The sequence below is a fragment of the Uranotaenia lowii genome, chromosome 2, assembly GCF_029784155.1.
Source record: "Uranotaenia lowii strain MFRU-FL chromosome 2, ASM2978415v1, whole genome shotgun sequence".
Lineage (NCBI taxonomy): Eukaryota > Metazoa > Arthropoda > Insecta > Diptera > Culicidae > Uranotaenia > Uranotaenia lowii.
In genome coordinates, this window is record NC_073692.1 from 377,867,240 (window position 1) to 377,884,997 (window position 17,758).

At 41.6% G+C, this 17,758-nt stretch overlaps 2 protein-coding genes across 2 annotated transcripts; both read right to left on the reverse strand.

The window, feature by feature from the left end:
* Nucleotides 1-1,104: 1,104 nt before the first annotated feature.
* On the reverse strand, nt 1,105-7,407 carry LOC129743213 (uncharacterized). The gene has a single exon (XM_055735192.1). The coding sequence runs from the start codon at nt 7,405-7,407 to the stop codon at nt 1,105-1,107; it is 6,303 nt and encodes a 2,100-aa protein (XP_055591167.1).
* A 4,314-nt stretch (nt 7,408-11,721) lies between these two features.
* Nucleotides 11,722-13,629, reverse strand: LOC129744377 (regulator of microtubule dynamics protein 1-like). Its single transcript, XM_055736878.1, has 3 exons — nt 13,120-13,629; nt 12,503-12,796; nt 11,722-12,436 (listed from the first exon to the last, which is right to left on the reverse strand). The coding sequence occupies exons 1-3, from the start codon at nt 13,294-13,296 to the stop codon at nt 11,840-11,842; spliced, it is 1,068 nt and encodes a 355-aa protein (XP_055592853.1). The 5' UTR covers nt 13,297-13,629; the 3' UTR covers nt 11,722-11,839.
* Between the last annotated feature and the right edge of the window lie 4,129 nt (nt 13,630-17,758).

Consider the following 17,758-nt stretch of genomic DNA (forward strand, 5'->3'; position numbering starts at 1 on the left):
GGGAGTCAAGCTTCAGATAGCTCACCATAAAACCGAAGTTCTGCTCGTGACCAACAAAAGAGTTGTGCTGCACCTTGGTCGACAATCACTTAGGTTTTGGTGCGCATGTCAAATAATGTTGTGAAAGTGCATCGAAAGTCAAAGATTCATTGGCCTGGATTATGCCGAATTGCCATGGTCCAAAGAGTAGCAAGAGACGTCTCGTTGCGAGGGTAGCACTGTCGAAACTACGATACGGAGGAGCGGCCTGGAGCTCCGCGATAGAGGTAGAGCGCAACAGATCCAAATTACGGAGCACACATCGGCTGATAGTCATGCGAATTTCCTGTGCATATAGGACGTCCATATCAGCAGATGCAGCTTTTGTCATCGCGGGCTTGATTCCCATCGACATAACTCTGGCGGAGGATATGGAGTGTTACAAAGCAAAGGCCGTTAGAGGAGTGCGTAAAAATCAACGAGCAGCGTCAATGCTCAAGTTGCAGGAGCAATGGGACGCATCGAACAACGCAAGATGGACGCATAGGCTAATCCCGCGACTTTCAGACTGGGTTAATCGTAAGTATGAAGAAGTCAACTTCAACTTGACGCAGTTCCTTTCGGGTTATGAGTGCTTTAAGCAATACCTGCATCGGTTTAAGCTTATCACCTCGCCTTATTGCCCGGAATGCTTAGTGTTGAAGGAGTTTCGGCACCTTTTTGAGCGGATCAATTAACACCGTATTTGTGGGTGAATGATAAAGCTAAAACTACAAACATAGTTTATTAAAGATTGTACGTTTTCTCAGATAGTTCAACTTACAATTTATGGTGTCCAAATTAACACGTCCTAACCTTCAAAAACCTTGGCAAATTCTTATCTCGGAATAAATCTGAACAAAAGTGTTGCAGTTTAATATTTAGTAAATAAGGGAATTATATTGCAAACTACTTACTATTCTCAAATAAAGAAATCACTGAAATTCCGATAAAAGGCTACTAATATGGAAATAAATTCGGCACGGATTCTGCAGGATGACTTAACAAAACTTTGCTCTTGGTGACTGTTCTTCTACTTTTCCTTCTTCAGACAAATGTCATGCGTGAGCATTGGCGTAGATCCGTTCAGTTAGCAGGTGGGTTTGGAAGATCGGTCGTAGCCACCGCAACATCCCCCTGCCCGTAAGAAAGGTCGGTGGATCGTTTCACCGATCCTGGGTTACCGGATACTATATCTAGACGCGCCAATTTAGCAACCGGTCTTCTCAAAACACCATGCGCAGTCTGGACCACTGCTTGTCGACGTCGACCGTCTTTCGCTTCGATGAAATTTAAAATCCGTCCACGCATCCAACCATTTCTTTCCGCTTCGTTAACGATAATCACCAGGTCACCTTGTTCAATCGGTTTTACGTCACTAAACCATTTTGTTCGCCGGGCAATGGTCGGCAAATATTCTCGTATCCATCTTCGCCAAAAGTGGTCTACCATCCCGTTGAGCAGGTTCCAATTGTTCCGATGTGCCGAGCTATCATCAGACAGTGGTTTCGGAGTTTGAGAGACTCCATTCGAGCTGAGCAGGATGAAGTGGTTAGGAGTGAGAGCTTCCTGAGACTCACTTTCAATGGGGATGAATGTTAAGGGACGCGAGTTCACAACTCCTTGAGCATCTCGAACGATCGTCGCAAATGTTTCTTCATCCGGGTTCCTCGATGTCTGCATCGCTGCCATAGCCACTTTTACGGAGCGGACCAAGCGCTCCCATGAGCCGCCCATATGTGGCGCTGATGGTGGATTAAAAATCCATTTCGTATTCGCGTTCGTAAAGCATTCAGCTAACTGTTTCACAGAATATTTGATTTCGTTGTTTGCGCCGACGAAATTGGTTCCGTTGTCGCTATATATTTCCAGCGGAGAACCATGGCAAACAATGAAGCGTCGTATGGCCATTTTGCAGGATTCCGTGGATAACGAATGAACCACTTCCAGGTGAATGGCCCGTATTGTTAAGCAGGTGAAGAGTGCCACCCATCGTTTCACTGTGCTTCTACCTATACGCACGGTCAGTGGACCAAAGTAGTCCAATCCAATGTAGGTGAACGGTCTGGTGAAAGCCTGTAATCTCGCTGCAGGTAGAGCCGCCATTCTAGGAATAAGGGGTTTTGCGAATCTGATTTTGCACTGTTGGCATGTTTTCGACACCTTTCGAACGAGATTACGAAGATTCGGGATGTGATAACGCTGTCTTATTTCGTTGACGATAGTTTCTCCATTTGCGTGAAGATAACGTTCATGTAGCGCCAGAATTATCAAGCTGGTAACGAGGTGATCTTTGGGTAAGATTATGGGAAACCTAGTATTAAATGACACGTAAGACGCCGCAACGATACGGCTTTCTAAACGAATAATTCCAAATTCGTCTACGAACGGTGAGAGCTTAAACAACTTGCTTTTACTAGTCAGAGAACTCTGGCATCGGGTAGAGCCTCCCTTTTCTCTATTCTCTTCCAATGTGGGCAATTCTCGGTAATACACTTCTCTTTGAACTAATTTGATGATAGTTCTTTCAGCTCTTATTAGCTGTTCCTTGGTTAAAGGCGAATCACTTTTAACTCTACCACGCAAAAAATCGAAATATTTGTGGATAGTCGCCACCGCACGGCACAACAATTTCCAAGAAGGAAAGCGTTCCCATTCGATCAGCAGAGGAATTCTATGTTCCGCAACATGAAGCAGGCACTCTGCTAGTTCTTCTGTGGTTCCAGCATTAGTCCTTTGGCTTATCGGCCATTCACTCTCCGGTAAGTATAAAAACGGTGGACCCTGAAACCATCTAGCGTCGCATGAAAACGTTGGCCCTCGGCCCCATTTCGTGGCATCGTCAGCAACATTCTCTTTCGACGGCGTCCATCTCCAATCGTCCCCGCTGGATTCAGTCAAAATTTCCCCAATTCGACAAGCAACGTATTGTCGATATCTGCGGTGGCTGGATTGTATCCACGAAAGCACCGTCTGCGAGTCAGTCCAATAAGTCGTTTTAGTGATAGTCAATCGGTGGAATTTCGTAATTAATTTTCGCAACCGCACTCCAAGCACAGCTGCCTGCAGCTCCAATCTGGGAATTGATACTGTTTTCAGAGGTGCAACTTTCGATTTTCCGGTCACGAGAATACATCGTGTGTAACCGTCTACTTGAGCGCGTAAATAAGCCACACTGGCGTAAGCTTGCTCGCTGGCGTCGCAGAAAATGTGAAGCTGAATTTCTTTGACGTCGTCTTTCTGACAATTTGGGAAATAACACCGTGAGATACTTGCCTCCGACAATTTTTCGAAATGCCCCGTCCACTGCTGCCATCGACCTTTTAACTCATCTGCAATCTTCTCATCCCAGTTCGTTTTTGACCTCCAGATGTCCTGAATGAGGATCTTACCATGAACGACGAAAAATGCAATCAGCCCAAGAGGATCGAACACTGACATTACAGCTCGTAGAACCTCTCGTTTCGTAGGATGTACAATTTGCAAAGTTTGATTTAGTGAAAATATGAAGACATCCTCCCTCGGACGCCACAACATGCCCAGAACACGTTCCGTACTGCCATCCAAATTCAAATTTTTAATTTCAGCCAAATCTCGAACTCCTATCTGCTCGAGGAACTTAGTAGAATTGGAGAGCCAATTATGGATCTTGAAACCGCCTTGAGCGTGAACATATTCGACGTTTGCCGCCAACTCGCACGCCTCTGTCACTGTGTCCACACTATCCAACCAGTCGTCCACATAATGGTGTTTGATTATTGCCTCAGTTGCCGCAGGAAACTTCTCAGCAAATTCCATAGCATTTTGATTTTTTACAAATTGTGCTGAGCTAGGGGAGCACGAGGAACCGAAGGTTGCCACATCCATAAAATATGTTTCAAGTGGTTTATCGGAACGGTCTCCCCACAAAAGACGCTGCGAATTTCGATCTTCTTCGCGAATCATCACTTGATGAAACATTTCGCGAATGTCGGCGCATATTCCAATCTGTCGCTCCCGAAAACCAAAAAGCACACCAGGTAAAGAGTTCAGCAGATCGGGACCCTTAAGTAGCATCGTGTTTAGCGAAACTCCTTGCACTTTTGCTGCTGCGTCGCAAAATATCCATATCTTCGAAGGCTTCTTAGGGTTCAAAGCTACTCCCAGCGGTAGATACCATGTTCGTTTAGCGTCGGCCGCGGCCAGCTCTGTCGGGGTGGCTTTATGTATGTAACCTTTCTTGATGTAATCCATCATCTGCTTTTTGACACTTTCTCCGATAACTGGATCGCTGCTCATACGACGCTCCAAACAACGATGCCGACGTTCTGCCATTTTTCGACTTTCTGGAAATTCGAAGTCGTCATATTTCCACAGAAGTCCGGTTTCAAACCTCTGACCCCGGCGTTTCGTTGTGTCTTCCATTATTTGATTCGCTCTTATATTCTCCTTAGAGTCTGGCTCGGGATTATTCGATGTTCCACTTATATCCAGTGAGAAAAAATCATTTACCAGATCGTGAAGTTTTCCATCGCACTTGCATTCGCTGATGTGGAAACTGCCAGCCTCCCTCATTCCTTTCCCAATGGCTCCATAAATAGTCCAGCCCAAACGACATTTCGCAGCTATAGGCTCTCCTGGTCCTCCTTCTCGTATCTTCAAAGCCACTCCGACGTGAGAATTATCGTTTCCGATTAACACCCGAGGCTTAACGTTCTGATAATCCTGGATGGGTAATCCTTGTAGATGCGGATACCTTGCGAGCATTTCCGCGTAACAAATTGACTGCATAGGCAACTCTAAATCACTCACTGTTCGCACTTCTAGTGGAAGCTTCTGAGATTTCAATCGACCTTTAATCTCCAGGTTAACTCGTCGGGATTCCGCTTCGCTGCGTGTCACGTTGCTGGTCCACTGGAGGCACAACGGAGCAGGTTCTCCTCGGACTTCTAGTTGAGATGCGATTTCTTCATCTAATAATGTCATCGAAGAGCCATCATCAATGAATGCCAAGACTTCGACTGATCTCCCGTTTCCATACAAAGTTACAGGCAACATCTTGAAGAGTGTAGAGCGATTGGAACAATGCATGTTGATAACTGCTGTAGATGTCGTGGGTCTGATTTCACCATCCACGTTGACGTCATGCAGCATTGGGTGATGTTTCTCTCGGCACCCATCCACATCGCACAATTTTGTAGACTTGCAAGGTCGTCTTGCATGGTATCCCAAACAAATTCTGCACACTCCTAGCTCCCGAATTTTCTTCCAACGATTTTCAACGGACAACCTCTCGAACTGCGAACAATTTCTTACACGATGAGCTGGATTTTTGCAAACAAAGCAAGATGGCCCCGGTTGTACCTCGATTCTAACGGCTCCACTATCGGCAGTAGTAGTGTAGTTTTGTTCGGCCAAACCCGTGCTTGCATCGACCGGAAATGAAACAACGTCTGCATGCACGCCTAAGTACGATCGGGAATTAACTGCCTTAGCACCACGTTGAGCCGAGTTTACACCTGGTATTTCCACCCTCAATGTGACTCTTGAAGCTGCTGTGACAAGTTGAGTCATAAACGAAGAAAATGTGCTCAAGTCGTAGAAATCGAAAGACATCGTATATAAAGCCCAATCTAGCTGCAGGTTCGCCGGAAGCTTTTGCACAAGCTCGAATAGAAGGGTTGGGTTATTGAGATGAGCGGTTTGCTGAGCAGCTTCAAGATGCGTACATAAATTCTTGACCGCCATCCCAAAATTGATCAAATCAGACAACCGGTCAGATTTTGGCGCAGGAATTTGTCGTAACTTGTAAAGCAAGGAGTGCACCAGCACTTCCGGTCTTCCGTATAGAATACGCAGAGTATCAATGATGCTAGGAACAGCTGACGGCATCATTAATTGGCTTTGAACCATTTGCCGAGCAGGCCCCTTCAAACACTTCTGCAACCTCAGCAAATTCTCGTCATCGGAATATCCGCATGCGTCCGTGGTGTTCTGAAAGGTGCAAATGAATAGTGGCCAGTCTTCCGGTGTTCCGTCGAACTCAGGTAGTTCTTTCGACGCCAATTGCCGAGCGGATAGCTGCTGTTGCGTAGGATTATAGCTTCTAACAGCACGATGACTACTCCCTACACGCCGGAATCGTAAATCAGCTTCTGTGTTTCCACACACCACACTAGCTTCGTCGCCACATGAACCGTCATGACGTGTTCTATCCTCCAAGTACCCAGCGTTCCGTCGATGGCCAGCCACATTCATCGACCCTTCCGGTTTCGTCGCGCCCGGAAAACCTTCGTAGTTTTCTCGCTCTTTCATCGCACTTATTACAGCTTGCTCACCATGCCATTTGGGTTTTTCTTCACACATTCGACCACTTTGAGGAGGGTTACGTTCCGAATTACTCATCACTTTCGATTCCAAATAGAGTTGACCGCGAGAAAAGCGCTTCGAGGGAAGTTGAGTACTTTCGGGCAAGTCAAGAGGAAAATTTGGAGTGTATTTATCGGCGGCGTTAAACTTTGGATCAATCGAATGGCTTGGCCTAATCGGAGAAATATCTAGGGAATAATCTTTGTCTCGATAGACCGGTACTGTTTGAGCCTCTAGTCTTTCACCTGCCTTCCTAACTATCTGTCTAGAAGTCTTGGGAATTGCACCCGTATAACAGGGACCTAACTCTGCGCTTTCTAATACTGCGCCCTGGTGGCGTTTTTCCTCACAGATTGCGTTTAATTTTGCACGTTGTGGCCTACCTTGAATTCCGGGTACGATACCTGTCCCTACTGGATCTAAAATCCTCAGCTCGCCCAGTTTCTCGGTGATCACAGCATCAGTACGAATTTTCCACTGCTGAACCTTCCGAATGCTGCTTAGTATCGACTTCTGGCTTCTAGCATCGTTCTCAGCGTTTTCGTCTTCCTCTAAACGTAAAAACTTCTCCCGGTGAAAGGCCTGGTCCAACTCGAGTTGCCGTCGATCGAACTCGATCTCGTTCTCCACTTGTTTTGCTCGACGTTCCAAATCAAGTTGCTTCTGCAGCAAAACTCGTTCGGCCTCGAGCTTTTCTATTTTTAGCTTCAAACGGGATCGTGCGGTAGATGCCGAAGAACCTACTCTAGAACTAGTCGAACTGGCCAACGAAGGTTCTGGCAATTCCTTTCCGGTTTTCTCCGCGCCAGTGAGTGCAACGATAGACTTGCATTTAGGGCAAACAAAACTTTTGTCGCACACACTGTCACCAACCTCGACACACTGGTAATGATACCAAGCGTCGCAAGCATCGCACATCACCATCCTTTTCGTGTCCGGTTTATCACAGGCTTGACAGCTGCTCACGACAGCGGCCTGGGCATCCAACACCGTGCCATCTTCCTGGGGAATCTTTTCAATCGTTTTTCGTCCCGACGGCATGTCGAACATAAATTTTTTAGTTTGTTGAAGGAGTTTCGGCACCTTTTTGAGCGGATCAATTAACACCGTATTTGTGGGTGAATGATAAAGCTAAAACTACAAACATAGTTTATTAAAGATTGTACGTTTTCTCAGATAGTTCAACTTACAATTTATGGTGTCCAAATTAACACGTCCTAACCTTCAAAAACCTTGGCAAATTCTTATCTCGGAATAAATCTGAACAAAAGTGTTGCAGTTTAATATTTAGTAAATAAGGGAATTATATTGCAAACTACTTACTATTCTCAAATAAAGAAATCACTGAAATTCCGATAAAAGGCTACTAATATGGAAATAAATTCGGCACGGATTCTGCAGGATGACTTAACAAAACTTTGCTCTTGGTGACTGTTCTTCTACTTTTCCTTCTTCAGACAAATGTCATGCGTGAGCATTGGCGTAGATCCGTTCAGTTAGCAGGTGGGTTTGGAAGATCGGTCGTAGCCACCGCAACACTTAGATACGGAGGAATCGGCAGAACATGCTATCTTTGTCTGCCCCAGGTTCATTTCAATGCGTCAACAACTTCTAAATTTGAACGCTGACCAGAAGAAGAACAACTTTCCATTTCTTACGATCTTCCTGAACACGACGAGGTCCCGCAAACAATCTTGAAGGAACATCTTCGTGTTCAACTCCATTACAACAACGTCCCAGGCGATCCCTGCGTCTTCCAAAATTTTGTAAAAATTGGTTGAAAATAAGAGAGATTTAACGATTTCGAAGTATTAAAGTAGTATCAAATTGACACTCGAGGTCTATTAGGAAGTTTTTTTTTGTTTGGACTTTTCGGGTGCGTCCATAAAAAAAGTAAAAATGCAAAATTAAAGATTTCCAGAATTCATTGAGGTCTCGTGACTCTCGTCTCATGTCTCAAGTATGATGTCTAATATGGGGATTTATTCTATTATCTTACAGATAGCGCCAAGGGTCGACCCTTCAGTCTTCAGATCTTCCCCAAAATTGGAAATAGGGTTCATTATTACGATTTAAAAACTCTTTTTTTTAGATTTCTATTCAAAATCAATTTGTTTTATTTGGATGCACCCGAAAAAAGTTACAAGCCGTTTAACTAAACACGGTATCTGAGAGAAAACATTAAATTTTCAATGGAAAACACACTGAGCCTGAGATTTAAGAAATGAAGATGGAACTTGAGAGTTTAGACATGAAACCTGAAGCTGAGATTCGAGTCCTGAAACATGAAACAAGGGATAAGACATGAGGCCTGATACATGAGACGACATGAGACATGAAAAGGGAGTAGTGAGAGAAGCGGGCAGAGAAGCGAGAAGTAAGCAGTAAGACGTGATAAGTGAAAAGTGAGACGTGTGAAATGAGAAGTGAGACGTGAGAAACGGAAAATGCCACGTTAGAGGTGAGAAGTGGAAGTGAAAAGTTACGTCGCACTTAAAACTTCTCACATCTCTTTTTGGACTATATTCGTCTCACCTCTCACTATCACCATGTCTCATGTCACCGGTCTCGCTCAGGTTCCAAAGTCTCGTGAGCCTGGTCTCATGTCCCAAGTGTGATGTCTCATGTGGGGATTTTTTTTTTCTATTATCTTACAGATTGCGCCCGAGGGTCTTCAGATCTCACCCCCCCCCCCCCCCCCCTTTCATTAAATAGCACATCAAAACGCATTGAAATTTTATCAGCTTTTCAAATAAAATATTTAAAAAAAATAATGTAATACTCTTAAACATGAAAAATTGTGAATAAACTTTAAATGGTGTCTGAAAGTACCGTCTGCATCACCAAATTTTCTTCACCAAAGTGGGACAACAACTCTTTAAGGAGTTAGTTATATAATGACAATAAATCTCTTTTTCGCATCGAAAACAAACAATGGTGGAAAACCTGTAATAACAAATGTAGGAAGCGCGCGCTTCCAACAACGTGAGAACAAAAGTACTTTTCAAAAAATGTAAAAACACTATTTTTTTTGTGCCTCTGTGAGTTTATGCATTATAACTAACTTCAAGTTTCAATAAATAATTTAATAGCGTATTCGTTTATGCCCAGTTTTGCACCAGGACACTACCAGTTTTGCACTTCCAGTTTTTGGCCCACTTTGGTGTCTTCAGATGAAAGTTGCATCATAAATTGGGCTTTACAAAGGTATATTTTGCAGAATATTAGGTGATGCCGACGGTAGCTTCGGACACTATTTAAAGCTTATTTACCATTTTTCGTGTTGAGGGTCTTGCTTAATTTTTTTAATAGATTTTTTTTGGAAAGCTGATATGCGTTTTGCGATATATTGCGATATTGCATTTTGATGTGCTATTTTATGATTTCTGTTGAAAAATAATACAGTTATGAAGCTTTGAAATATTTACAAAAAAAAAAATCTGAACGAATCTAATCCGAATTTTTTTTATAAATCCAATATAATCCATGTGTTTTTATGTTTTTAAATAAAAGAGAACCAAATATTCAATTTTTGGAAAGATCTGAAGACCTTCGGCGCAAACCAGTCAGATAATAGAAAAAAAAATCCCCATGTCTAATATGCGGATAAAAATCTTAATGTGAGATGGAAACCAAATCGTTGGGACCAAAATGCCATTGTTTTTTATTCGGTTCAATTTGTAAAAAAAAACGCTCGAAATCCGGTTGAGGAGATTAAAATGTGGATAATTTTTCCTAGACTTTTTTTTAGCTTAAACTTAACTTTCAATAAGTCGAAGGTACGAAAACGGAATCCATCATTGGAAATTCTTGATCGAGGTAGATATAAAATTTATTAAAGAATCCAGAATTCACATTTTTTTTTTGGGGTAATGAAAGAATTTGAAATCGGGATGGAGCTCCTTCGACATTCTAGATATAAAAAAAAAATTAAATATAATATTCTAAATTTCGAATTCAGATTTCTAAAGTCAGTTCTAATGGTTAAAATTTTGCGTAAGTATTTTTGTATTTAAAAAAATTCAGAATACAGCTTGCATAACTATGAATGTTGCATATTGTGTTCGGAGCTCTGATTGCTATTTTTTATTTTTACAGAATTCATAATTTGATTGTCTCAAATAAATGGGTTGCTGGGCCGAATCGTTATTTATAGCAGTCGCAATCTCTAATTTCTTCATTTGGGCCTATCGCAGTTCTATAAATGGCCGGCCGACAGACCAAAAAAAAAACGTTGATAGGTAGGTAGGTACTCGTTTTGGTACCGTGCAACCTGATTGTAAATGTGACTGTGGCGACAATCAAGTGTAAATTGAATTGAATGTAAACCTATTTTCACCTATGCTTTACGGCATTTTTCATTCTGGCATTATGAATGTAGGTAGGGGAATGTATTGACTTGCCTTGCCATTTAATTTTCGACCAACGGTCTGGAAATGAAAACTCGGAACTCTTACTGTTGCGTTGTGTTGCCCGTATGGTACCGCCAGTTGATAAGGGTTCAATCACATTGCGCGATACAAGTAATCCTCTAACTAAGTTGCTATCAGTTACTTACTCTCGCACTTGAGAATGAGCTTTACAACGGAAGTACTTACTCACTCATAAAAGAGTGCAGATATAAGTTTGACCTCCAAAGCGAATCCGAGAGTTTCCAATTGAATTGAGACTTAATCAAAGCGATTTTAATAAGAGTTTTTTTTTTAATTTTGTAGATTACACCAACTTTTGTAAAGCACAAGGAAGAAATTATTTGAAGCAAGCAAACCAATTTGAAAAGAAATTCGACTTGATTTGAATGTAGGTATACTAGCACTAATCTGAACTTTTAGTTGAATTTTGAAGAAATTAACTGATAAGATTAGCGTCCGACGGTTTAAACGATTTCCAAAACTTTGTTTGGTACCTTCGAGGCCTCACGACAATTCAGAGCAAAATACACGCCAGTAAAAACATTTCGTACTTTGAAAAACATTTAATAACTAATATCAGTTATTTGTTAAAAAACATGAAACTCATTGAATACACAATAAAACTTGAAAAAATGTCGATAGGTACATTAGAGTGGCAGCCAAAAAGGTCATGTCAAATTTCGAAAACCGACCATATACCCATTTTATAGATTGTCAAAAAACCTTTTCTGTGCAAAGTTTCAGTTTAATCGGACTTAAATTAGGGTTGCCTCAAAGTGCTCAAAGTTTCGGTTTTTACCCTCAAAATCACCTAAGGGGGACCAAAGCCTATCCGTTTTGCTTATATTTTTATTTTGGTGCCAAATTATCTAAAAACGCATAAAAACTCACCCTTGCTTAATGCTTAAATTTTACACTAATTAGTAAAAACTAAAAACAACCATTGAAAAAGAGAGAACAATATTTATTATCAAAAAGTAATTCGAGAATAGTATCAAAAATCAGTAATGCTTCTAGCACTCAGTCCCACTTTCCAAGGAATTTTTACCTATGCTACATATCTAGAGTTTCTTCACCAGCTTGGCGGCTTCCTCTTTGGCCTGTTTATCGTCCTCGTTCAGAACCGTGACGTTGGCTGCCAGCAGCAGGTACTCCTTGGCCTTATCATTTTGCTTCAGCGCCAGGTAGGTCTTGCCGAGCATCAGATGGTTCATCGAGTAGAAGTTCGGTTTGGTGCTCTCGGCCTTTTCGAAACACTCCAGCGCTTCCTCGTAGCTCCCGGAAGGTGGGGTCGCAAAGATGGCCGAAACTATTTTGCGCTGGTACCAGGGCAAATCGGCAAGGCCGAAATAGAACGATCCCAGGATGTACCAACTGGTGGCGTCGTGCGGATTCAACTCGACCGCTTTCAGCATGTGCTTCTTGACATTCTCCAGCTGAGTGATGCGAGCCTTGATACCGTCCAGGCCACTTTTAGCGTCCAACAGAATCGAATACCACTTGTGGGAAGCATAGTCGGTGTCGTTCAGGGCCAGCGCGTCCTCAGCATGCTGGAAGCTCTCTCGAATCAGTTCTTCCTTCCGGGGACTGGGAGCCGTCTTGGAAAGATTGAACAATGCTCGGGCTAGACGCCACTTGATGTCGTACGCTTCTCGCTCCTGAAGTGAAAAAACAAATGTGTTATAGAGTCATCTATTTATGAAAAAATAAGTCAAGTAACTCACCGGACATTTATCCAACAGCTCGAAAGCCTCCTGGAAGTTGTTCTCGTCAAAGAGCTGATCTGAATGTTGGATGGTTTCGCCAATGGTTTTAGCTGCTTCCTGTGCCATTTTGATAGCCTTTTCCGTTGCTAGCTGTTTAGCCGCTGCTTCTTCCTTCGCTTTCTTCGATGAACTCGATGACCACAGAGAGAAAGATGTCAGAAACACTGCCGGTAGGGATCGATCCGATTTGTTGCTATTTTTGTTTTGGGCCGTAGGAACCGGTTTGCTGTCAACCAGTTTAAGTTGGTTCGTCTGAAGGTTAAAAGAAGAGGTTAAATGACCTTGGAGTATTTCTAGATAAATTTCACTATTTTTCCAATAGATTATGGATGCTTAAGATAGGCTAAGCCTAACTTTGAAGATAACACCACTGATAGAATTTATAGAACTCACTGATTCTCGAGCTACTTACTTCAATATTATGATAGTTAATCACTTGCCTGTCTCGAAGACCAGCTAGGCTTATATATTGAATCGAGATAAAGGGCGACTACAGGATGGAATTCCACATCAACCCCACAGTATAAAAAAGGGGTGCTGCTATTGTAAGAAAGAAACCGTTCCCAATTACTCACCTTTGAACTCTGGATCAATCGGGAGATTAAGATGAGACCACGATCCAGCTGCTTCCTCAACCTTGACTTGCTGTTCTGCTGCCACACTGGTGCGTAGTAGTTTGTCCAGAATCGCTGTCTTAGTGCCACGACGCCTCCTCCCACTAGAGCAATCGACTTAAGCCGATGAGTAACCATGGTTGGCGTAAATGTGTTAAACGCGTCAGTACACTGGCTTTAAACGAATTGAACAAAGTGGGGCTGCACTTTACGGAACCCAAGCGCGGACGGACTAAATTAATAAATTTTTCTAAATTGGACACAACACTGACTTCAATTGGACTATGAACTCGTTACAACAGCAGAACAAATTTTTCTAAATTGGACACAACACTGACTTCAATTGGACTATGAACTCGTTACAACAGCAGAACAAATTTTTCTAAATTGGACACAACACTGACTTCAATTGGACTATGAACTCGTTACAACAGCAGAACAAAAAAGATAACAATTCGTAAGGAAAGGAGGTGACTCGCAAACCACTTTATTCGATATCACCTCGCCACATGCAAGTAGGTACCTACATACATTCACGTGTGCAATGAATGGGTCGCGATGAAACAAATAAAAACATTGCAACGAAGTGGACCAAAACAAAAGAATGATGATAATGCATGTTTGTAGAAGTTAAGTTGTAAACATTGATCATTTCACTAACACATGTTAACAAGGTGAATTCTAATAGGGTGCCATATCGATACATTGGGGCTTATTCTGCGACTCGAGTGACGTGACTCACGAATTTTCACGTCTTCACCCTGACTCCAGAAAATGCATTCGAAAAGTCACGTCACTCGCGTCGCAGAATAAGCCCCAATTAATAAAACTTTTGTCTCCTTTCTTAAATCCTTCTCGTGTTACGCTCACTTTCCCAATTAATTTATTGATTACAGTGGGTCGTTCATATACCACGTGGACAACTTAGGGGGGGGGGGGGGGGCTTATGGAAATGTCTACGCATGTCCACGGAGAGGGGGGTTGGGTCATGTCCTTACTTCCAAAATAATTTTTAATGTGAATAAATATTTAAAGTTTTTATTAAAATCTTTAAATTGTAAAGCTTTTCAGTTTAAGTTTAAACAATTGTAGCCACTTGAAAGCAAGTGATAAATATAGTATTTTAGAAATTTAAAATTAGGCTGGAACAAATATAAATTTCTTCTTTTGTCACCCCCGCCCTCCTTCGAAATTTCCAAAAACCCGAAGGGGGATAAAAATAAAGTTTGAAGCAATTTATGTAAATTTTCATTAAAAAAATTCCAATATCTGAAAGATTACAAGAGTAAAAACCAATTAAAGAAGATGGGAGTTATTTCATCTTTTGTTTTCTTGATTTGATTGAATTGTTTGATAAAATATTACTTGATTTATAGGTTTTGTGCAACGATATTGTATGCAATTTTGTTGCATACAAGGTTCCGTGCAATTTATTCCAATTTATTTGTTTTTTTTTCGCATTATTTTTGATTGCCCCCCCCCCCCCCCCCCCTCCTCGCGATGTTCCAACTCCGAGTGACAAAAGAAGGGTTTGAAATTTGTTCCGGCCTTATTTTATATCAGGAAATGCTTATTCGTTTTTTTTTTTATAAATCAGCCATTCAATAACAAAAAGGCACAAAGTAGTGTTTTCTAACTGTCAAATTAGAAAAAAAAACAATTTCAAATCTTTCCATGTAGACATCCGGGGAGGGGGGTAGAGGTTTGCCAAATGTGGTTTTGAAAGTCAGCTTTCTACTGATTTTATACCGAAAGCAATTTTGTAAAAAACAGCGAAACTTCTCGTAGTTCGTTTAGCACAACTCGACTAAAATGGTTTATTATTAGTTTCATTATGACAAATTTGGGGAAGTTTACTTACAAATTAGTTTCTTTACTCGATTCTCCTGATGAGCAATCCTGAATTATCCGACACCGTATACAATCTTGGGTGTTCTGTAAGGTCAAGCTTATGTAGATAGTATATAATTGCATCAATGTAAATTCTAACCTCTTTTCTGTCTATGCACCCGCAATTTAGATTCGATTTAATTCGGAACCACTTTCACCATTCGCCTATCACTGGAACCATTTGGGGCTTTTAACACATGCGTTATCTTATTTTCTCTAAATTCTTTTAAAGCCAGACAATTTAATCCCTCGCCTTCCGCTCTGTTCACCGCCAGGGAGTGTTCGAGAAGCGCCACTTCCTACGAGAAAGGCTGTGGGGATGAGACTTCACCTTATCCGCATTGGATCTTGCTTGTAAGAAATGGGTTTTTCATTGTTGGTATATAATCTCGGTGTAGAGGTGTCTGCAAAGGGGTGAGAGTGGTTCCGATCGTGTGATGTGACCAGGGGAGACTCCAGGATAAGCGCGGCTCAAAACCTGGTTGTTGAACTACCAATAAGAGAAAATGCTGAGTGGATTGACTTCATTGGCGGAGGCTGTCGATTTTAGTGCGCCCGATTGCACGGTTGAAGGGGTTTTTTTAGTTGGTAGCCACAGGTGGCTAATTCCGCTTTACGGATTGTATTCCAAGGCTCGGCGAGCCACCGCGTCCCCTCAGTTTACTACTCTGGGTTCATGGGTACAATGGGCAGACTCATGATATACTGCGTGTATACCTCCTACTCCCTAAATTCCACCTGATGTAGCAGACCTGGTTCCCACCTCAAACTGTTTGACACACTATGCTTCAATAGTGGGAGGTCTATTCGCGCTAGCGCGCTCCAAGGCAATACTCATTAACGAGATTACTTTTAGCAAAACCTTTCAACCTTAAGACACGACGTCTGAACTTTTTTCTAACGACTCGAGATTCCCACATAAACCTCTTCTCTTCGCGACTCGAGGCCTAATGTTTCCTCTATCGACTCGAGATCCAGCCCTCTCCTCGCATCGACTCGAAGTTGACGTACCTCTGCACGACAAAAGGCTCCCCGCATAGTAAAAAACTGTATCACAAACAGTCCATACGATACATCTACGGACCCAGAAAAGGTGATTATCTCAGTAAACGTAGCTATAATACTGAACTTTACTTCGACAACGATAAGAACGAAACATGAACGTTCATGTATAAAAGTGACGGTATCTGAAAAGGTGAATGAATAATACGAACGATTTATTTCAAATTTATCAGAATCGTAAAATTGATCTCAAACCGTTATCCTTAGAGTTCATGCCTTCTGCCTTACTCACGTCAAAAAATGACTGAAATGATGGTTAGAGATGCCAGATGATTTAACATGAAGAAAATAACCATTCATTTATGAAAAAATTTTTATTAGATTTTTCTGTACACTCAATTAATAACAAACAGTATTTAAACTGATGTCGGTGAAATTGATTCTAATTTCAAATTCAAAGCCAGTAGAATCTCAGGCTGAAATAAATAAAACTCCGATATTTTCACAGCAATTTTCATACTAAAACCACCTAAAACTATAAAATTCAAAGTTTTTGTTAAAAAAAAATATAGCGCGAACATAAAAAACCAGAATGTTTGGCACCGCTGCCAAAATTTGTCAAATAAAAGTGAAGAAAAAGAAAAAGAATACGCCGCGCCGGGAAAACTCACGATAAATCGGGACTTAAAGCAGTAAGTAATTTTGAAAAACATAAATTTTCTACTACAATAACTTTATTTTTTCTTTACAGAAACCCGCAAATATGGCCTCAAACTGGCCCTTTGGGCCCCGGAGCTCATCTTCATCGCTGGTGCCTCCGTTCCGTGTTGTGTCTTGTGTCGTGTGGTTTGTTCTGTAAAATCCCTTTGGATCGGTGAAAATGATGCTGGCTTCCAGTGTTCTGCGAGGAATCGGGCGTCGTTCGATCTCGACCTCGAAAGTCCTTTCGGCTCAGCAGCTCACCGTCCGCGATGCCCTCAACTCGGCCCTGGACGAAGAGATGGAGCGGGACGAGAAGGTGTTCCTGCTAGGCGAGGAAGTGGCCCAGTACGACGGTGCCTACAAGGTAGGTATCTCGGCCCTGGAAGCGTGGGCGGAAGCACCAATAATTTCATTTTTTTTTTTCATCTATGCTAACACAAATGTTACGGAAACACCATTTGAGAGATCTTCTTGTGGCATTCGACTATGTAATAAGCTGAAAAATGTGAATAAAATATTTGTAAATAGAGAAAAGAAGTTTTTTTTATTTATTGGAATACTTAAACTCTGAAAACATTTGTATATGTGTGCGTGATTTATTCACACACGGTTCCGAATACCGTTTTTGTAACGTTGGAAGAACGATTTGTGAAATCTTTTCATAACTTTTACTATAAATGTTTAGATACAAGGTAACTTTAAGGAAAACTATAGCAATAACAGTTCAATGCAGAAAAAACGTTTCTGGTCGCGGCTTGTTTACATTATCTCAACTGTTTGTAGAACAGTTTCTCCATATAAGTGTTTGAACGGTTTTTAACAATTACATAACCTAACGACATATTAAAAAGACTGTGAATTCGGAATTCACACTTCAACCAATGTTTTCCACAGTTTGAATAATCGTTTGCTAAAAGTTTTTTTACGCTTAATCAAATCGTCGTTTGACTATTTCACAAATCGTATGGTTACAATTCTTATTTATGCGGGTCGGTCTCTCCTCGTA